Consider the following 23,173-nt stretch of genomic DNA (forward strand, 5'->3'; position numbering starts at 1 on the left):
TTGACAGCTTTGGTTAGGCTACAGTTACTTACAAAACATGACATTGACTCATTAACCACTTCAACCCTAGCCTATACATTTCAGCAAGCTCACAATCCCTCGCATCAAGATTTTTATACTAAAATGCCAATACTTTTAGTAGACAGATTTTACTCAAGTAAATGTTTGGGCTATACTTAACAGACTATATTGCAGACAGTATTGATACTTTGACTTAAGTAAAAAATGTGAGTAGCCTACTTTTTTCCACGACTGAAAAGCTTTAATTACCTTCTTCCGTGGCTGCCATTTCATCATATTTGTGACCCAGAACCAGAAGTGTCCCGCAGCATTCGGGTATCATAAACGGAGGGTTGAGCTAGAGAGACAGACAGGCAGCCTGTCTGTCTGCTAGGGTATAGTCAGAGCGGCACTAAAGTCCTGAAGACACGCGGTGTCCCATTCTAACATGCTTCTAACCTACCTAATACACTACAGTCTGTTGTTGCTCTGAGTGTCTGAACAGCGCTAGGGACAATACCCTCCCTGCTTGCGGCTTGGCACTTGATATGACAGCGAGCCGAGCGACTCTCTCTCTCTCTCTCTCTCTCTCTCTCTCTCTCTCATGATTTGCATTCACTTGGTATAAAACCTTTGCACAAATAGCAGCAATTCATTCACTTGTACAGTATATCTAGTATTTCACACACACACACACACACACACACACACACACACACACACACACACACACACACACACACACACACACACACACACACACACACACACACACACACACACACACACACACACACACACACACACACACACACACACACACACACACACACACACACACACACACACACACACACTTACTTCACCTAATCTAACCCCAGCTCATTATGCTAGTGTGGGATGGCTGCAGGGTAGAGGACAGAGTAAAGCAACTTGCAATGGGCCTGCAGGTCTGCAAAATACTCCAAGGAACAGGGATACCCATGTACTATCAGACTATTTCAGAACAGGGATACCCATGTACTATCAGACTATTTCAGAACAGGGATACCCATGTACTATCAGACTATTTCAGAACAGGGATACCCATGTACTATCAGACTATTAAACAGGGATACCCATGTACTATCAGACTATTTCAGAACAGGGATACCCATGTACTATCAGACTATTAAACAGGGATACCCATGTACTATCAGACTATTTCAGAACAGGGATACCCTATCAGACTATTAAACAGGGATACCCATGTACTATCAGACTATTTCCATAGCGTAAAAGACACACATACTGTACTGTAGGCACAACCAAAAGGAGCTCCACTGGATCTCGCTCAACCCAGATTCGGCACCAGCATGGGGTCAGATTTGTTCCACTGCTATGCCACCAGAATGGGGAATGCCCTGGCCTATAAACACACATCAAAACGTGTGACGTTTTCCAATATATTATTATTGTAGAAATAGTCAAATCAATGCTAACGGGTCCATTTGGTTCAATTTGTACACCGTCAGAGTTACAGACCCATACGGGTCCATTTGGTTCCTATACTATCTATCATTTAGCTGGGGACCCCTTGGAACTCCCTCAAGGACCCCTGGGGGTCCCCAGACCCCACTTTGAGAACAACTCCTTAAGAGCACCTGTCTGCAAATGGTAACTGGTCCGATTACGTCTAAGCTCAACACCACAATGATGACCCACGACCCGACTGTTACTGTACAGTAAATATGCTTTCTTGTTATTAGTGTTGATGTCTTGGTATAGTATTGTATATTATTGTATGTCTTTAAAGTTTAAATGTCTTTAATTGAATAAACGTTGTGAGCTTATAGATCAGCTATTTTCGTATAAGCTATTATGTATAAATCAGTGATTACGATGTTCACACATTTTTGCCGACTAAAATCTTATGATATTTAGTCAACTAAAACCAAGTAAATCATTTCAGATGACGAAAATATGAATTAAAACTAAAGGGAATTGTATTCGAAAGAAGAATAAACTACATCAAAACCATCAGAACCACTGTTCATGTCCCGGACAGAACATGGAAGTTATGGATCTCAAAACCTTATTTCATCACTGCTCTGAAATACTGTAACTAACATTGTTTTTTTGTAATTCAGAGATCACTGACTGTAACAAGTCGATGCTGCCCTCTAGTGGTCGTGCATGTTGAGTATCTGCTGTGTTATGTATCCACACTATTTTTGAAAACATTTCTAGAAGATTTGTGTTAGAAATGTTTGCTTAATAAACTATTTTCAAAAGGGAGGTCCGCAGCCGAATACATATCAATTTGGGGGTCCTTGACTTGAAGTTTGAGAACCACTGATATTAATGTAGGATTACCATTTATTTCATTTAGTGCAGAGGGTCATCACTGCTAGCCTCGCGTAGCGATACTACTGCATGGATATTAGTCTCTTCCCTCTCAGCATTCGATTTCTTTCCGCAATGTCTCGCCCCATATTTGTATACTGGGCCTTAGCTGGTTGGTCGTAGCAATTTCGGCCAACAAAGTCCTCCCACATACATTTTGAGACGGGCCAGACTTAATCTGCCTGGGGCAATATGCATTGCAAAAACAGATGAAGGCTGGCAACGCGAGGCTACATCACGGCCCCCTGCAGTAGCAGATCTACAAGCTTGAAATGTTTTGCGAAGCGACATGTTTTTGTGTGACGCTGCAGTATGATCAAGTAGACTAGTAGAGCATTAATGTACGAGAAACATTAAAACACAAAAAGTTGAAATATGGAGATAAGAGGCTTGTGCGGTTGTGCCCAATAGCAACAATATAGTTTTGTGCACATTTTTGCCAGGGGCGGGGGCTGCCAGGAGGGTGATGGTGGTTTACAAATCCTTTCCTCACATGGTCTGCAATAAGTCCTGGATTACCCTCTTGACCCCCGTATGGTTCCCCATGACACAACCAAGGCTTTGGATTTAGCACAATTTAACACAATTTAGGATCACAGTCCACTGAGCATCATGAGCAACACACACACAGACTGTTTCTAGGTCAAGGGTTCAAAAACGAATTCAGCAAGAGGAGAAGGAAAAGAATGCCTTGCCCATGGGGGTCATAAGCCCTCGTACTGCAGCATGTTGATGAATGGAATACATAGGGCCACAATGGAAACAAGGACATTTTTGTGTTATCCTTTTTACCTTAATGTCTGACTGTACCTGCATGTGCTGTTTACATTACTGACTAATAAATTGATAAATAAATGCAATTCAATAAATAAAAAAACACCTAAAATAATGTTTATGAAATTCAAACTAATTAATAAAAACGTTCAAAGTAACCTCTTTAATCTGACAAAATACTCCTTGTATTCGGTGTATCAATATGTATAGAATGGTATACAATAGATTACTATGAAAACCTGCAAAACCAGTCGGTCGGTCACGCCTCCATATATGGTTGTCAGAACATCAAGCCTTGTGACATCACGCCTCGTGACATCACGCCTCGTGACACACTCCATATATGGCCGCCTCCATATGGCTGTCAATGCATCACAGATAGGATACGACAGGAAGCACGCACATCTCCAGAAATCTACAGGTGCTGGTAAAAAAATACGTACAATGAAAAAGGAAGGGATGTCCGCACACTGAATTGTAGCTCCCAGGAAAATTCTTTATTGGAAAATTCTTTATTGAATTGTAGCTCCCAGGAAAATTCTTTATTGTAGCCTACCAATAAAGAATTTTCCTGGGAGCTACAATTCAGTGTACGGACATCCGTTCCTTTTTCATTGTCAATCCATCACACCTCGTGACATCACGCCTTGTGACACACTCCATATATGGCCGCCTCCATATGGCTGTCAATCCATCACGCCTCGTGATCCACGGTCCATATATGGCAGTCTCCATATATAAAGAACACGACATGGAGAATACTGGATCATCACCTACATCTGCATATATGGAGCCGGCCAGCAAATCTACATCTGACCTCACTGACACCAGATTAATAGTTTATCTCCTGCTTCTCAACTGTGCCGTATTAAGAAGCTCTGTTGTTTCAGCGCAACCTTGTGAGGTCGCTTCTCGCCCTCAGGGCGTCTTACTGGTATGTAATATATTATATATATGTATGTGATGAATTGAGTACAATGAACCACAATGGAAACAAGCCACCTGGGGCATAAACTTTGACTGCATTGTACTGTTAACAAGCCAAGTATTCAATCAAAAAGGAGCCAAATCCCATGCCCACCTTGGCACCTTTGTTTGCACCTCCGACACACTCATGTGATTTAAATTCCCTTCCCCTAGTAAAGAGTGATGATGTCACTGTAACTACAGTACTAGTCACTCACTAGCCACTAGTCCAGTGGTTCTAGTCACTCACTAGCCACTAGTCCAGTGGTTCTCAACCTGGGGGAAATGTTTTGGGTGGTCCTCCAGATGATTAGCTTGATGTGCAACATTGCTTTCTCACTCAACAGTAGACAAACCAACAGACAGAATCAGTAGGACAGGGCATTTGCACATTTCTAAAGTCACAATTGAAGGTATATTAATACTAAATAAAATAAAACACTAATAAGAAGGGGTCCGCGGCATTAATCCGACATTAATTATTACGCCGACACGTAGGCCTACTGTATAGCTTGACTCGCCAGTCGCCACATTACTAACCCTGTCCCTAATCCTTACTGTTATTGCACAGTACAGAGCACAGTACACTATAATACAGTACAGAGCACAGTACAGTACAGTAACGATAACAATAAATGTACAGTTGCACCACTCACTTCACACAGGTGTGATTTTTCTGTTGCCGAATGGTTGAGTTGCCAGATTCAACTACTAAATGTAATGCCTCAACTCCTACAATTCCAAGTGCTTGTCAAAGTGGGGGGTCCTCAGTCCAAATAGGATTATTTTGGGGGGTCACAGACTCACAGCCTGAAAAGTTTGGGAACACTTGGTGTAGTCCACAGTCTTTAAAACTAGCCAGCAGTAACCTTGCAAATGGTAAAAGCGTTCACACGACAAGCGTATGTGGGGAAGAAATAAACACAGATGAAACGCTTTCACTTGTGCATATATTTTTCAGACACAACAAAACAAACAAAAAACTTTTGTGCTCATTCGGCTGCTGACATCAGATGTCGTTTACTTCTTACTTCTTCTCACACAAGCACACAAACACATTCACGTGTGTGTGTGTGTGTGTGTGTGTGTGTGTGTGTGTGCGTGTGCGTGCATGCGTGCATGCGAGCCTGTTGTGCCAACAGAAAGGCTGGCAGAACAGCAGTGGGTTGAACGGTGGAACGCAGACTAAGAGAGAGAGAGAGAGAGAGAGGGAGAGAGAGAGAGAGAGAGAGGTGAAAGGAAGAGCTCATGCAGAAGTAAGTATGAGAACTCTATTCTGATTGGTGGTTCATTAGTCTTGACCCCGCCTTTGACCCTCACTACTGTGACACTGCCAGACCTGTCAATCACATGCACGCACAAGCATTCCCGCACACAAACAAATTCACACACACACACAGGCAAACTCCCTTGGTTGGCACACATACAAGCATGTGCAGTATACACACACACAGGAATGTTACTGCAGTTATTGTGTTTACCGGCAAAATGCACTCCAAGGTCAGGTTTTGAAAAACAAAGTGACACACGCGTGCACACACACACACACACACACACACACACACACACACACACACACACACACACACATCCGTCCATTCTGTTGCACAGAGAGAGGAAGTGGAGCGCACTGGTCCAGCCCTACACGTCCAGACTGTCTAGATACCAGTGGTTCTCAAACCTTTTCACCCAAAAATAGCAGAACACGTTGCTTTGTGCCATGTTGTGAGCTTGTAGATCGGCTTTTTCATTACTTCTTCAAAGCTCCCCCCCACGCTAATTTATGGAATGTCTTAGATTCTTTTCTTCTTTTGTGGGGAAGGGGACGGGGGAATCTTTTGAAATAGCAAATATTAAAAACAAAACCTAGGAAACAAAATCTTTTCTAATGGGGGTCCGAGGGCTAATAAGTGTCAATTTGGTAGATTGAGAACCACTTGCTTACATCATCAGCTTTACTCTTTAATTTGAAGAAACCTCACATCAAGCCAATGGGCTCTATACTGTATGCACACAGAATAACTCTTCCTACTTCTGAGCTGCTACCCTATTTCCTTCACATGGGTGCTACAGACTAATTAGGTTTTCAAACTTTTTAATTTCAAGGACCCCCATAACTCGGAGAGTTTACAACTGGAACCAAATGGAGGGTACGGGTCGGGTACACTCACAGAGTTACAGAACCGTACGCAGCCATTTGGAACCCACTCAAGGACACATTGAGACCCAATGGTGTAGCAGAGTGTTTCCAGTGAGCTACCATGCACAATAGCAGCACCCTAACTGTTTGACCAGAATGGAACAGATCGAGCCTTCATTAATTTAGTGTCATCGGTAACACCTGTGAAGGAAGTAGGGAATGGGCCCCAAGTTCTTTCCAAAATGGTGTGTGAGCAGTGCCTGGTGGTCACTCACGTACCTTGGGCCATTTGGGGTTGAAGAGCCGTGCTTTGAGGGCGTCGTCCAGGGCCGTGCCGTACTGTCCCAGCCGGAGGTGGGCCGCGGAGCGGTTGCTGTACAGGATGCAGTTCTGGGGGTCGGCGCTCAGCGCCTCGCTGTAGAGGCGCACGGCCAGGGCGTACTCGCCCTGCTGGCACGCCTGGTTGCTTCGCCGCACGCACTCCAGGAACTCTGCCTTTCTGAGGCCCGGGCCGGAGCCATGGAGTACCGGGCCGGAGCCATGGAGTACCGGGCCGGAGCCATGGCCCGGGCCGGAGCCGCCGGGGTGCTGCAGGTCTGTCTTCTTCACTGACTGGACGACGGCCGCGGCGGATAACGCTGAGGAGGAGCAGGAGGAGGAGGAAGAGGGATGGTTTGTGGTCCTGCTGCTGGTGGAGCGAGCACCAAACAGAGAGAACTGAAGACAATCAGAGAGAGAGGAGTAGAGCAGTGTTAATTTAGTTGACTAGACAAAGACTAAACCATTTCAGATGACTTAATGGGACTAAAACTACGGGTAAATGGTGTGTTATTCAAAAGACTAAGACTAAATCAGAATTTGCTGTCAAACATAACACTGGAGAACAAAGAGAAGAGGTGGGGTATTTATTAGACTAGAAAAAAGCACCCTTCAGGCGTGTACTGTATGCAGTAACGACAAATGTGTATAAATGCCTAAGGGTAGGTGAAGTAGCATTTGATGCTAGAGTAGAGGGTTTATTCAAGGTAAAGCAACTTTGAAATGAAAAATGCCGGTATGCTTATTCATTTTGCAAATTTGTAACGTTGGGGTCACTGGTATAAAAAGGACAGTGCTTACGCAGTTTGGAGGACAGACACTGACAAAAGTTGTGAGCGGAAAAGTGTAACACCCACACACACACACAAATGTCTAAATGATTATGGCTGTAAGACTGTTCAGTGGTCCTGGGGGAGTTCCAGGTGGTCCCCAGCTAAATGATGGAAAATTGGTAAGCAGATTTCCCCTTTAACTCTTGAGAGTGTGAGAGTGAGTGTCATTTTATGCTCTCAAGAGTTAAATTATTGTTACAAATCTGCATTTCTTAATTTACAAGATGTCTACACATAATTATAGTAGTATTAGATAATAGTTATCTCTCCTATGGTACCACGTCATCAATACAGCATAGTAGGAATTGTGGGCAAAATCTTATCCAACGATAACAAAATATTCCTACATTTTGGGTCTGCGAGGCTAGATCTCATGGTGGTCCGTGCATGGCTCAACTGCCGAACAAATAATGGGCCTCAAAATAAAAAATGTTGAAAACCACTGCTATAGCGCTTTGTGGAACAGAAAGACTTCCTCTCTTCTTCCAGCCTTGGACAGTGCAGTCCAAGGCCCATGGAATGCCAACCCTGCTGCCTCCAACATCATTTGCATGGCAGGTTTTGTACAACCACTGTCTTAAACCCTTTTAGTTGACCGCACTGAGTACCCCAGGGGTCTATAATAAGACCCCTCTTTTATTCCTTCAAGACCAAATAACTGACGATTTAGGAACTCGTACGTAGATCTGCAAAATCTGCAATTGTTTTGCAGTACTGTTCACCTCCCGCAGGGACACTAGGGTTCATATGGTCACGTTCAGTTCGTAAAGTAAATAAGTAGCTTAATATGTACACAAGTAATGCACTCAAGTATGTATTTTTAGGCATTTTTACTTTTAACTTTTTCCAATTTTCAATACTTTTAATTATATCCACTATCATTATTATTTGAAACTATTGTTTCTATAGTTACTGCAGAATTATTTTATTATTATTATATTTTGTTCATTTTGAAAACTTGTGAAATGGGACATTTCACTTTTAGAACTTTAAGTACATTTTTGATGGCAATACTTTTATATGTTTATTCAAGTAAATCTTGAATACCAAACTTTTACTTGTAACAGAGTATTTATTCATTGTGGTATTGATACTTTAACTTAAGTAAAAACAATGTGAGTACTTCCTAAGTTCCATCACTGGTTAAGTTTGCAAAACTCAAGTCAGTTGTTTGCACCCTGCCTTCAAAGTAAGCAGATCAGAAAGAGAGACAGATAAAGAATATAGTGATATAAAACATACATTTGTGTTCATCTCGTCTCATTTTTGCTACATTCACTTGGACTTTGAGGTCAGCCCTCTCTTGCCTTAAGTTTAGAAAAAGGCGCTTCCCTCCCTGATCCAAATTTGTCCTTTTCACCAGAGCCTACACCAAGGCCTTCATTATCTCTCTCTCACTCTCTCTCTCCTCTCTCACACAAACATGCATGCACACCCGTGTGCACAGCCACACACACACACACACACACACACACACACACACACACACACACACACACACACACACACACACACAGGACTATAGTTCCTTTGCTAAAACCTGAAAATGCATGAGCCAGTAGCTTTGAGAGAGTAACAGTGAGTGTATAGGGATGTATGATATTGAAATTATGGCCAATATCCGATCTCCGATTATTTGCAGGGTCATACAGGCCGATACCGATTCCGATACAGAAATATCTTTAAATTTCTTTTGCAATGCAGATTTGAAAGTAGATGGTAATCCCCCCCATCCCCACTAACAGCAGACACTATTAAAGAGACAGAGACAGTCAGTCTGCTCTGCGAGTACAAAGCCATTGGTGGTCACATTATCAATATCGGTGAAAATAATCATTATTATTTTGAGACTGAGGTGCATCACTAGTTCAACTCTTAATTAAACACACTTGGAAAGCAAGTGAGACGCATTGTATTATAAGAATGATATAATTGATATTGATATAATAGTAATGTCTGCCCTTCATTCTGTATCTACAAAGCTAAACACTTTCACACATGTACTAGCACACACACACGCACAGACAGCTGAGAGCGTTACTGCATAGTGCGCAGACAGACACACACACACACACACACACACCCCCCCCTCAGTCCGGCCCCTGTGTCCCAGTCAGAAGGGGGTATAGGCTACATTCCGAGAGGAATGAAATGACGTTTAGACCTCTCCACTGACAGAACACTGCAGACGCCTGAAACCTTTTATATTTGGACCATGAGTGGACAGTTGGACAGTGGACAATTTGGCCAATGTTTGACCAGTTTTTTTTCTTTTTCTTCTTTTCTTTGTTAGGTATTATAAAGGTCTTAAAAGTCCTTAAATTGACACTTCACTGTCATCTGGGGCCAAGGACTCCGTAGCTGAGAGAGAGATGAAGCAGGGACCCCCATTCATATTGTATAAAATTGTGTTGCAGATTAAACCTTTTTAAGGATATCATAATTTATAGACTTTTTGACAGCACAATCATGTTGGATTCATGTGTATTTTCAGACATTTAACCACTCAAACCCTAGTGAACTTGACCTTTCACTCTGTAGTAGCCTACTTTTCCCTCCCTCAAACTAAAAATAGCCAAACTACAAGCTCACAACGCCTTGCAGCCAGAGGCATTGTGAGCTTGTAGATCTGCTATTGTTGGCTTTAAAGTTCTCCTGAATGCATAGGACCCGAATGGAAACATTCCGGTGCTATCCTTTTGGATCAATGTGCTTTGACTGTACCTAGGCCTACTGTTTTGCATTGTCATTGTCTAATAAAATAATCAATCAATCAATCCTCAGAAAAAGGTTGCTATAGCCTATGGTTCAAGTATTTAAAGTAAAACAATATCCCCACAAAGACCCCCTCAGGGTGTCATCACTACAAGTGCCAAGCCAAGGCTTGACCCAGGGGGTCATCATCAATGCAAGGGTGCCGGACCCCCTGGCACCCTTGTAGTTCAACTACAAGGGTCCCGGACCCCCTGTTAGAGACCCCGATGCTGCTAGCCTACACAGTCACAATATAGACCAGCAGCACCAGTTCCACTTTGTGGCTGTCAGTTTGGCTAATGTTATAACCAGATGCAGCGGCTCTTCAAAGGCATACACAAAACAATGCCTCCATAAACAAATTGGTAATAGCTAGGACGATTTGCAATTGCTTAAAGTTTGGCTCTAAAAGGGTGTAACATGACATCTAAGATAATTAACAGCTATAGGCTAACTGTTGTTTTTTTGCAGTATTCATAGCAGAAATTACGAACTAGTCTAGGCCTACATACAGTAAGTTAGTAACAGTAGAGTTCAGAGTACTTGACAGCCGAAAATAGCCGATCTCCAAGCTCGCACCGGCGCGTCGTGAGCTTGGAGATCGGCTGTTTTCGGCCTCGCTCCCCAAAGCGCACTGTAAGCTCTATAAGTGCATTTAGTCTACTTTAGATTTAGATAACACTGCATTAAATATTTAAACTCACACACCGCTTCCGTTCAAGGCAAGCCTTACCTTTTCTTTCCTCGCTTTCTGTTTCTCCATCCTCTCCTATAATGTTTGTATTCCAATTTCCAAGCGATAGTATAGAACTCCAAACTTTTCATCTACGAAGCAATTCCAACAGCATGCCTGCCCTGAGCCAGGCAAAGGAGTCTAGGGAAAGAAAAACTTTCTCCACTTCTTCTCAGTATTATCCACAACAATGCCACACCACACAGACCAGGACCGTTGCGTCGCTAGTGGACCTAATTATAGCCCCGTACGCGCACACGATCCATCAAGCGCACAAATAGTTTGGTGTCGCCGATATATACATTTAAAATGTTCTTAAAGGACATGTTAAGCGACAGCCCAAACGGCCACTGACTGCCAGTGTTTTCTTCTTTTAGAGACTGCGTTCTCACTTCTCACAAGACTCACATCCGTTTTTTTCTCTCTCTTCTTTTTCCTAGCGGATTGTTGGCTGCTTTTTAAGAGGCGGGGACCTCGGTGGTGTGGAGTGTGGACTCAGCCATACACATGATGGACGCAGCGAGCAAGTTGCAACCTAACGCATAAAACTTCTGGAAACTCAGATTAATCCATATGGGTGAAGAAGCCTTCGTTCATCTTTAGGTCTAGTCTGCTATATGCATTGCATGGGGCTTCAATTTACTGTCTGTGACACATATGATTAGGCTAGTTAGCTGTCTGTGACATCACACCGGAGTTGAGAGCAGTTACCTGATAGCCTAAAGCCACACAGAGGCTATTCATTGCAAAGGCAGTGTTGTAAAGTAACTAAGTACATCTACTCAAGTATTATTTGTATAGGCCTACTTAAGTACAATAAAGAGTACTTTCTATATACTTTTGGTATTTTAAGTCCATTTTAATTCCAGACTTTTACTTGTGGTATTGATGTCAATGATATACTTTTAAAAGTAAAAAATGTCAGTACCTTTTTCACCACTGTGCAAAGGCAATTCACTGTTTACACCATGCTGTAGTGGAATACTATAATTATTACAGGGGCCTTTAAGATGCAGGGACCCCAGCCACAGGCGGCCACAGGGCATATTTGTAGCCTACAAATAGGCTACAAATAGATTTCATTCAGGGTTCCACAATATATGTTCTATTAATATGTTGGAGTCATGCCAATGTGCATTTTCAGACATTTAGCCACTTAAGTTGGTCTTGGTCTTCAGGAGAGAGATGAAGCACAGACGACAGACCCCAAACATATTGTATGAAATTGTGTTGCAGATTCATGATTCATGTGTAGGCTATTTTCAGACATTTAACCATTTAAACCCTCAGCACTTGAGTATAGTTTGCCGAAAATAGGCTTGCATGCAGCACGAGACTGCTTGTAAATCTGCTATTTTCTAATAATGCTAGGGTTCAAGTGGTTAATATAAAGAAAATCACACACAGATCTGGCAGACACCCTGTTGTAACTCTGAGGACCCCCTGGGGGACCCCTGTTTAATTAAAATAGTAGGAATTGTATAGGCTAAAATGTATGTGTTCAGTGGAATATATTGAGTTGAGCTCTTTTTCAGTGAATGGAGTCCACACATGAAATGACCACCACAGTGTTTATTTTTGACCAAACCTTTAAATAAAATATCAGAAACTTCTTGTATAAAATAAACAGTGAGAAATCCTACAACAATTAAACAAAAATTACGACAATTTATTTGGTCATCTACTGGCCTCTTGTCATTTGAATTGCTGTCATATTTTATCTCCAATCTTGTCATGTACATTTACATATTTATTTTGTTTAATGTGAACTTGTTTTGATATAAAAAATAAAAATATAAAAAACACATACAGTACAAAACACCATGTAGGATAGGGAGCATACACCTATGTTCCCCAATATAATTGAATGAATTGAGTGCAGAGCCATAATGAGGAACACAGAACCTTTTTTGAGTGGGGAACATAGAACCTCTTTTTGGTTGAGCAGGGAACATAGAACCTTTTTTGAGTGGGGAACATAGAACCTCTTTTTGGTTGAGCAGGGAACATAGAACCTTTTTTGAGTGGGGAACATAGAACCTCTTTTTGGTGGAGCAGGGAACATAGAACCTTTTTTGAGTGGGGAACATAGAACCTCTTTTTGGTGGAGCAGGGAACATAGAACCTTTTTTGAGTGTGGAACATAGAACCTCTTTTTGGTTGAGCAGGGAACATAGAACCTTTTTTGAGTGTGGAACATAGAACCTCTTTTGGGGGGCAATAAGAGGAGTGGGGAACATAGGGATGACCCCTGTAGGATATACTGTGTTCAAGTTTATAGATTGGGCCTACACCATCTTCTCTTGGTCAGTCCAATCAAATTACAAACAGAAACAATTCATATCAACTCATCACTATACAACTATTTTACAAGTTATTTTTGTTAAAATCGCAGTGGTAGAAACGTATACCAAAGTAAGTACATTTAGCCCAAGTACTGTAAGTGCAAATTTGGGGTGCATTTACTTTATTTTAAGTATTTCCAAAAATATATATATATTACATCACAGAGGCAAATATTGTACTTTTTACTCTACAGAAAATATTTGACAGCTTTAGTAATATAGTTACAAGTTACTTTCCAGACTGAGATGATAAAAGCAGCACTATATAACCTTTTTAATGCATAAAATGTAATTTTGTCCAATCGGTATGGTAGAGTATGTAAATATAATAACTTATACAATCTGTATGGTAGAGTATGTAAATATAATATAATTTATACAATCTGTATGGTATAGTATGTTAATAAATCTGTATGGTAGAGTACGGTATGTTAATATAACTTACAATTGGGGGAGTTGTATTTTGTCGCCTGGTCTTCTATTGAGACAATTTGATCGTGTCAAAGGTCATGTCTCACTCAGAGATTCTGACAAGATTAAATGTATTCCCTGAGCTATAGCAAGCATTCTATTATCTTAATGGTAACAGAAAGGCTACATAGTGCTACTTTAGAACTAATCTGAGTACTTCTCGCACCACTGTTCAAATCCCAGTGAAAGAAAGTGAACATGACCTTATTATGTCCTCATCATCTGTCCTCCTCAGTGCTGTGGACCTTGGTGTTCTTGCTTGGCTGTTTGGTTCTGTTGTTGTTGTTGCTCATCCTCACGCAGAGCTTCTGCAGCCTGACAGGCCTTCCGTCCTTCCGTTTGGCTCTCCTGGAGTTGGGCTGCTTCCTGACCTTCAGCCGGATGGCCTCCAGAGGGCGCCCTGCTTCCATGATGCCGCTGGGCTTCTTCAGCTGAGGAAGCAGAGCTGCCTGTTTGACCACAGCTGCTGAGCAACTGTTGAGAGCAAATACATTATTTGTTATTATTTGGAATTATGGGTTAGCCCAAAGGTTCCCAAACATGTCAGGCCGCGACACCGCAAAATAATCATATATTTGAACGGGATACCCTGACATTGCCTTGCGTGGCCACTGGCCAGACTATATCTATTCTATATAACCCGCCCATATTTCAATACTGGGTCCTGATTGGTCTTCTGGATTTTTTTTTATTAATTATTAATTTCTTTGCACCGGCAGATTAGAGTCTGGCCACGCGAGGACTTGAATTGTAGGAGCTGAGGTATTACATTTAGTTTGACTCTGTTCCAATGATAAAGATTAACTTTTACAATAGTTCTTAGGTGTACTTTCTTAGGTAATACCGGTAGGTAATTTGAACATATTACCAATGTTTGTCATTTTGTTTATATAGTTACTTTTGACGTAATAATAATATTATTATTATTATTTTATTTTATTTTATTTTAGAGGTATTAAAATGTCTTAAAAGTACTTAAATTGTCACTTTACAAATGTGCAGATACCATTACACTTATACTGGATGCTGGCTTGTTTACTGTTGCACATTAAGCTAATCATCTGTGGACCCCCACACAGACACACAGACAGACAGTTTTGGCCAGCTTCTATAGTTAGTGCTCACTTGGTTCGCAATCACTTCGTTTGCAATCATAGCACATGTCTCATCATATAATATCTATTCTACGCAGGCTGTGATGTGTAATTGCATTGCATTACTAAAACCATTGGTAAGTGTGTGTGCATGTGTGCGTGCATGCGTGCACGTGCGTGCATGCGTGCACGTGCGTGCGTGCGTGCATGCGTGCGTGGCTGGCTGGCTGCGTGCATGCTATACTGACGTTTTCCCCTGACTGCAGGCCTCCTGTGTGAAGAAGCAGGAATCAGACACATAATCCAGCAGCAGAGCCTGAATCATAGTGGTTTCCTCCTGCTGAGCCAAACTCTGGAACAATCTGGCAGGACAGATAAACATCAAAGACGTAAGTAAGTAGGTCGGGAGGAGCAGTTCATTGTCAGCATCGGCCCAATGAGAGCATCCATCTATCCCCTGTTCAATGGACCGGACCTCTGTGAGATGGGCCGGCGCACCTACTATTGGCTCCTTGGTTTCACCGAGCCATGTTATGGATATGAAGGTTTTGGATATGAAGGTTCCACCCAACAAAGTGTTATAGAGGGTAATAGAATGACACACACACACACACACACGCACGGACGATATTTGGACTAGTTTTTGTCAAGAAACATCACACCATAGTCTGCTGATCTTACTATGTACACAAATCTATATGTGCAGACAGAGTTTACTGGTAGCACTGCACGTGTGTGTGTGTGCGTGCGTGCGTGCATGCATTGCAAATAGCATGATAAGCCCTTTACTGTAAGGTCAGTCACACAGTGGTGTGAAATTGTGAAAATGCATATTAACGTCAGAGCAATCCTATAATTACAGTGACTGCCTCCAAAAAAATTTTACTTGATCATTTTCCAACTAATCATATGCATGTGTAAGTGTAAATCTGGCTTTACAGTATGTCTATGACGCCAAACATTAGATTTACCTTGTGGTGCAGTTGCAGTGGTAGAGGGTCCTTGATTCCCGGTTGTCGAGGCCATACTTCCTCTGTTGTGGAAAGATCTTGAACTTACATCCATCTAGGTCCGTAAAGACCACACATGACAGTGGCTTGCCTATATGTAGAGATTACAGACAATAATATTATCAGTATCAGATCAATATAAACATCTGGTCTCTTCTTCATCTGAGAGAGAGAGAGAGAGATCTGTGATAACCCAGACATTTTTACCTATTTGACAGCTAATACACCAGATGTTGTTGTGGTTATTAATGGAGAGTCCAGAGAAGTGTCTGTATTACAGGTAGGAGATGTGGAGAGAGTATGTTTTGCGCTGTCCGTCTGGCGGTGTGTTCGTCTACTGTATGTCCTACGTTACGTTGCACAGCCTACCTGTATTGGCTGATGTGTCTTGCTGAGGCTGAGGCCGAGTCAGTCCATTTGACACTCTCAGTCTGACGGTGTGAGGAGGACTAGGCGTGACGATGCGAGGGCCTCCGGTAGACACGTTATCCAGACCTGTGCTCGTTCTCACAGGCATAGACATGGGTGTGGAGCGGGCGGTACCAGTGGTCAGAGAGACTCCTGGGACACCGGAGGTGCTGCTGGACGCTGTCCTCCCAGAGAGGGACACCGACCCTGTACCATTGGTCAGAGAGACTCCTGGGACACCGGAGGTGCTGCTGGACGCTGTCCTCCCAGAGAGGGACACCGACCCTGTACCAGTGGTCAGAGAGACTCCTGGGACACCGGAGGTGCTGCTGGACGCTGTCCTCCCAGAGAGGGACACCGACCCTGTACCAGTGGTCAGAGAGACTCCTGGGACACCGGAGGTGCTGCTGGACGCCGTCCTCCCAGAGAGGGACACCGACGCTGTACCAGTGGTCAGAGAGACTCCTGGGACACCGGAGGTGCTGCTGGACGCTGTCCTCCCAGAGAGGGACACCGACCCTGTACCAGTGGTCAGAGAGACTCCTGGGACACCGGAGGTGCTGCTGGACGCAGTCCTCCCAGAGAGGGACACCGACCCTGTACCAGTGGTCAGAGAGACTCCTGGGACACCGGAGGTGCTGCTGGACGCAGTCCTCCCAGAGAGGGACACCGACCCTGTACCAGTGGTCAGAGAGACTCCTGGGACACCGGAGGTGCTGCTGGACGCAGTCCTCCCAGAGAGGGACACCGACCCTGTACCAGTGGTCAGAGAGACTCCTGGGACACCGGAGGTGCTGCTGGACGCTGTCCTCGCAGAGAGGGACACCGACCCTGACTGTGATGTGCTACTGTTCTCCTCCTGGCCTCCTGTAGTGACCTGGCCTTGAGTTGAGAAGGTAGCACTGATGACGGTGGAGATGTTGAAGTGAGCGGTGTTGTTGCTGCTGCTCTCGTGGCCTCCGTACTGGGTGGCTTGGTGAACCACAGCATACGGTGCCATTTTGTTCTCCTTACACCTGTGGAGTGCATGGAGGTTTACAGTAAATGTTTATTATCCGGTATAATGGTCCATCTTAGGTATTGTCTGTGTTATATAATTCCAAATTGAATATCTGTTAAAGAGGCAATCATTAACTTACTTTAATAATGAATTGCATTTTATAGCGCTTTTCCAAGTGCCCACATTCACACAGCCACAGCCGCCCTTTAAAGGACTTCAATGTTATTTTAACCAATCTGTATGGTATTAATAGCTTGATTGATTGATTGACTATTTTACAGTATACAAAATGTACAGGGGTACAGTTATACAATAATGCAATAATACTGTATAAACGCTCTCCCCCTGGCTATTGCAGGGATTCCATCTTCCAGAATGCCAGATTTTTAAGCCAATATCGCACAAAACAACAGTGTTGTTCACTCACCTTCCAAACCAGTTCCTTAGTGTGCACTGGAGTCGGTGGGAGAACTCAAAGCAGTTCAACTTCAGCACGTTAAAGAACGTATATCCCACTACATTTGATATGCTGTCGTTTGCCGCCGCTAGACAGCTGCGGAATCTACAAAAAAAGAATAAAGAAATCCGTCAGGAAATATTGTCCAACAACTAAGACTCAATATTGATTGGTGCTACGTGGTGTTTAGACTAGCATTGGTTCTCATAGTGGGGTCTGGGGACCTTTTAAGAGTTGTTTATGTTTAATGATATTTTCCTGGTATTGTCTTTAATAAGTTATCACATTGTAACTTCAGGGACATGAAATACCGATTTAGACTCACTACCAGTTTAGACCCTGAAGATATTACAATCTAGCTATTTTGTCTCTGTCTGAATACACTGTCTCTCTTGCTGCAAAAGAACCTTCAGATATACACTGTAGTAAGATTATTCGGAACAAGTCACACTGACCCAGCCGACTGCCTGTGGAACACTAAAATATGGATATACTGTATATCACCAGCACATGTCTACAGCACCTGTTCCCCGGCCTAAACGGACTATATACACCTTTTTTTTTAACTCAAAGAGCCATCTTTTTTATGTACAGCTTTTGGCGTACATACAAATGTGGACAAACTTTGTCGACTCCTACACAAACATAAAATTCCCATTGACAATGAATGGACAATGTTACGTCATGTTGACTAAATAGCACATCCACAAGCTCACAGCGGGTCACTGCTAATTGACTTTTTTTTTCTTTTTTTTCCTTTTACATAAAATCTCCTCTTCAGGGGGTCCCTTGACATGCACAGACATTGTGCGTCCTCTTACTTTTTGTCACAGCCACAGTGAGACATGGTGAAGATGTTGCTGTTGAAGACACCATAACTGGACTGGAAGGACAGGATGGTGTCCTTACACTGGTCATGTTCCCGGCAGCAGCTGTCCGTCCCTGAGAAGACACCTGCAAGAAGACCGGACAAACACTCAATTAGCAATGAGTATCAGAATAAAAATACATTTTCAACAAAGGAATATCCTTATACCCTACCTTTAACTTATTCAATTCTAACTCTGAGTGCAGCTGTAAATGGACCATTAGAGTTTAATCAAAGCAGAAATTAGACTTAATTAAAAAAAAAGTTATTTTAACCCATCTGTATGGTAGAGCATGGTCTCCCCATGTTTACATAATTATTTAAACCAGTGGTTCTCAAAGTGAACATTATATATTACAGCCACTGTAATCTAAACACAATTAGACTTCATTGGTACTCAAAGTGGGGTCCTGGGGCAGCGAAGGGTCCCATGGGGGGATTCCAGGGGGTCACTGGCAAAAGTAGTAATCACAACCACTTTATATGGTGACTATTCAACTATAGTTGACTTGACTATTCAACTATTCTACAAGTTTGCAGCTGTGGCATAAAGTGACACGCTGATGAGCTTGTAATACATCTGCTATTTTTTTATTGATAAAGAACAATTTACAATTTACAATTTAGGCATTTAGCAGACGCTCTTAATCCAGAGCGACTTACATTAAGCAAGAACAAAAGCATGGGAATACATCACATAAACATTCATCATGAAACATGCGTAAGCTAAGAAAGTAACAGTGGAATATCTATATAATGAAATTTATACGTATAAACTTTACATATATACTACTATGCTATACATATGTACTATGGCGTGCTATGACTATATACAATGCAATTCTAGTGCTGTCTACATAACATGCTATAAGTCTAGAAGAACATCTCATAACAATATATTTATATAAATCGTCGCTTCTGGGGGTTCCCTACAAACTCCTTTCAGATGAGGGTCCGCGGGGCCAAATACATTTTAGGGGTAAGTATATGCATGCTTTAGAGACCCTGGTCCTGGTGTCAAGCGGGACACCTAGTGGTTGAACTGAAACATTGCAGCTTCAACACTCTGCTCTGCTTTTTGCTGTGTAACGTTCCAGCGCCCCCCCCCCCCCCCCTCCCACCACACACACACACACACACACACACACACACACACACGGGGAAACACCTTGTTTTACTTAACTTACCCAGGTCTGCATATGAAGGCGCTTTATTCCCAGAGCCGCACCAGAGAGTTCCAGGGACAATGAAGCCACGTTTCACCCGCCGATGACCCCCCGTGATGAGGTGACCCTGGTGGTGGTCATTCATTTCAGCGACGCTCCGCGCCAGCCTCTGTCCCACCGGCCTCCCCTCCTCCTCCTCTCGCCCGGCTTTACTTGGAGACATCGAGTCGACGCACATCATCCCATCATGATCAAACAGCAGGCTGAGATCAAAGGGTTCATCGTGATGATGTTGTTGGGTGAACTCCGAGCTACTGCGCTCCTCCACACACAGTGTCAAGTAGTGTTCTATCACTGCCGCGTCGTCGCTCCACGCGCAGCCGAGCGGAGCGCGCTCCTCCGTGGACCACACGGAGTGGTACAGGCGCACGGATGGAGAGGAGGAGGAGGACGGGGATGGAGAGGATTTCCGGAGGAAACTATAGTGCGTCTCCTCCTGGTTCGCCATGACTTTGGTCCACCCGCAGTGGGCCTCCTGCTCCTCCGCGGTGGTCCGTGTCAGATGATGATGTGACAGCAAAATGAACAGGAGAAGAGATGTGTGGTGCATAATGCTGCTGTCTGATGTGGGTGTCTGACAACACAGCCAGCCTATGAATGCAAACTGTCTCTCCCTCTCTTCTTCCCTCTGAATGAATGTAACGGACGGTCCCTATTGGTTGCCTTTATACCGAGCAGGGGGAGTTTCCCGCGGTACTATAAGTGATGTCAAGTTGTCAACACCTGATAGCGGCCACAGCTCAGGAACACGTGGTAAAATCTGACTTGTTGTATCATGTAACCCAAAACACCAGAGAACTGCGAGTCCTTCTGTCTCTCTGACTGGCCTTCCCGGGCCCCCTTTCTCTCTCTCTCGCTCTCTCTCTCTCTCTCTCTCTCTCTCTCTCTCTCTAATAGAAAATCACACCCAGGCCCATTTTCCACCGGTTGGGAACCGGTTCAGTTCAGAACCAGCTTTTAGCCCATGAGCCAGACCTCCAAAATTAGAACATTAATTATTAATTGAGCGGGCAAAACCATACCCATATTAAATTGTTTATATGATCAATATCAATCAATATAAGTAAATTATATGATAACCCTTCCACAGTAAAAATGTAATTAATAAATATCACAAATGGAAAGCCCATTAATCGTTCCCATAGAGATGATTTTCCCATGCATATACACCATAGACTGTAAAAGAATATGGACAAAGCATTCCCCGGGTCTGATATGGACGTAAGATGAAGCCTGTCAGTAACCTGACGCTGCCAGATGAGGGCGGTATTGCGGAAACATATTCCCTAACACAACACTCATCTGGGATCTCTGACGGAGTTGAGCCCTGAGTCAGATCTGCTTCGTACCGAACCAATCAGCGTGAGCTAAAGGCGGGATGCGGATGTGACGGTATATAGACACGTCGATATGATTGGTTGTGTTTGCACGCCCACACGGTGATAGACAGACGCTCCCATCCAATCATCTACCATGTATCTTGAAAAAAAGGAACAGCCCCGTCATCGAATTTGCTTCCGCGATCCCAGATCCAAATAAGCTGTGAAACAAATTTGTGTAGCAAGCTTTTTGGATCTGGCAGCGTCAGGTTAGCCTGTCAGTCCTTGAATTGTAAATCGCCATCTTTCTAGATCCGTTTGGGCCCAGCTGGCCATTGGCTGGTCCAGACAACGAGGCGGGACTTCCCCCCCTTCTTCTTCGTTGGTTTTTATTTTGACTCGAACGGGGGGTGGCTCCCGATCATAGACTGTAACGGTAGCCACGCCCCTCAGAACATACACGACTTTATGGTCAATTTTTAAATAAATGGGACCATAATTTTCCAAAAATAATATTATGACATGAGAAATGAGACTTTAAACTAGTGACTGGAAGCAGAAAGTATTCATGACCATGTTTATTAAGGTAATACAGTCTAGGTGAAGTTGGGCCCTCTATGGAGATATGGGGTTTTTTGGGCCCAATGACAGCGCCACAACAGGCCATTATATGAACTTTCAGGAAGTCCCGATTTCCATAGTGGCTTCACGAAATATCTGTCTGACTGCCCCGGACTGCCCCCCTGATATAGAGACGCTATGGGATGCCCAGCTGCTGCTGAGTGCAGGCCATTGTCACACACTGAATAGGCTACTAGAGCCTGCAAACTTATTAAGGACTTCAATCTACGGCCTGCGTCCACAGCTCCATCCAGTCCCCCCCCCCACCCCACCCCACCCCACCCCACCCACACACACACACACACACACACACACACACACACACACACACACACACACACACACACACACACACACACACACACACACACACACACACACACACACACACACACACACACACACACACTGTGTTTTATGAGCGGGAGGGCGGTTCGAATATCATTTCACACGGGCAATGCTCTAATCCAGGTTGTGGCCTGGATTAGAACATTGCACGTGTGCATCTGCGTGCACTGCAATTGCTGCATGTGTGTCACACAGTGTGTGGGAGTGAACCGTGTGTGTGTGTGTGTGTGTGTGTGTGTGTGTTTGTGTGTGAAGGGCAATGCGAATGGTAAGTGATATGGATTTATAGATGTTCACAGAGAGAGATAAGTAGGTCTATCTCATCAGTATAGGTTATATTGATATTGAATACATGAGCCTGAACTACAACACCATTCTATTATCAGGCCTATCTTAACTTTTTTTTACAATATCCTCAAGCTGGTTCGGTCACATTACAAACGTAGACTGTAAGATTAACATTGAACTTTTCAGTATACCGGTATGCAGATTAAAATTTTCAAATACTTTAAAAGAGTAGTGGAGTACTTCTACTCCACTACATATCAGAGTCTAAATATTGCAGTATTACTATATATATATATATATATATATATATATACACATACTGTATATAGCTGCTAGCTATTTTCAAAACATTTTTGAAAACGTATTTGAAATGGCCATTTGTTTTAGCATTCTTTATAAGTTTGATGCAAAGACTTTAGTAGGCCTACTTTTACTCAAGTACATTTTGAATACCAGACTTTTACTTGAGTATACAGTGAGTATCCTATACATGTGAGTAGGCGACTTGTTCCATCACTGGTAATTTCCCCTTTTACGTACCTTTGGGGTTTGGGGTTACATAGTCTTACGGACACAGCAGCCACAATGGTTTCTTTTCATTCATGTCCCGGGCCGGAACACTGGAAGAGACTTTTAACCATGACGTGATTCAACTTGACCCTGTGTTTAAAGAATTAAGGTCTGAGTTGTTTTAGGGCTAACTGGGTCCATGAACCTTCACCCACTGGGCAGAGGAAGAGAGCATGTTTTATCAAGAAGGGTCAAAGTTCCCCAAAACGCCAGCTGCGTGTCTGTCTGTGCTGATTGTTCCAGAC

The 23,173-nt window shown here is 43.2% G+C and overlaps 1 protein-coding gene across 2 annotated transcripts in view; it reads right to left on the bottom strand.

Moving 5' to 3' along the window:
* The window catches only part of LOC308336847 (tetratricopeptide repeat protein 28-like), a 50,732-nt gene extending 39,466 nt beyond the window's left edge, over nt 1–11,266 (bottom strand). Inside the window, exons 1-2 of one of the 2 annotated variants that reach the window (XM_080794427.1) lie at nt 10,904–11,266; nt 6,545–6,982 (exon numbers count right to left, since the gene is read on the bottom strand). In XM_080794427.1, coding sequence (XP_080650553.1) covers nt 6,545–6,982; nt 10,904–10,933 — 468 coding nt within the window. In that variant the 5' untranslated portion in view covers nt 10,934–11,266. Of the gene's footprint in view, nt 1–270; nt 332–6,544; nt 6,983–10,903 lie in introns of those variants that run through there. The other variant, XM_080794428.1, reaches the window with a different exon arrangement.
* Between the last annotated feature and the right edge of the window lie 11,907 nt (nt 11,267–23,173).

The sequence above is a fragment of the Protomyctophum bolini genome, assembly GCF_963924005.1.
Source record: "Protomyctophum bolini genome assembly, chromosome: 22".
Classification (NCBI taxonomy): Eukaryota; Metazoa; Chordata; class Actinopteri; order Myctophiformes; family Myctophidae; genus Protomyctophum; species Protomyctophum bolini.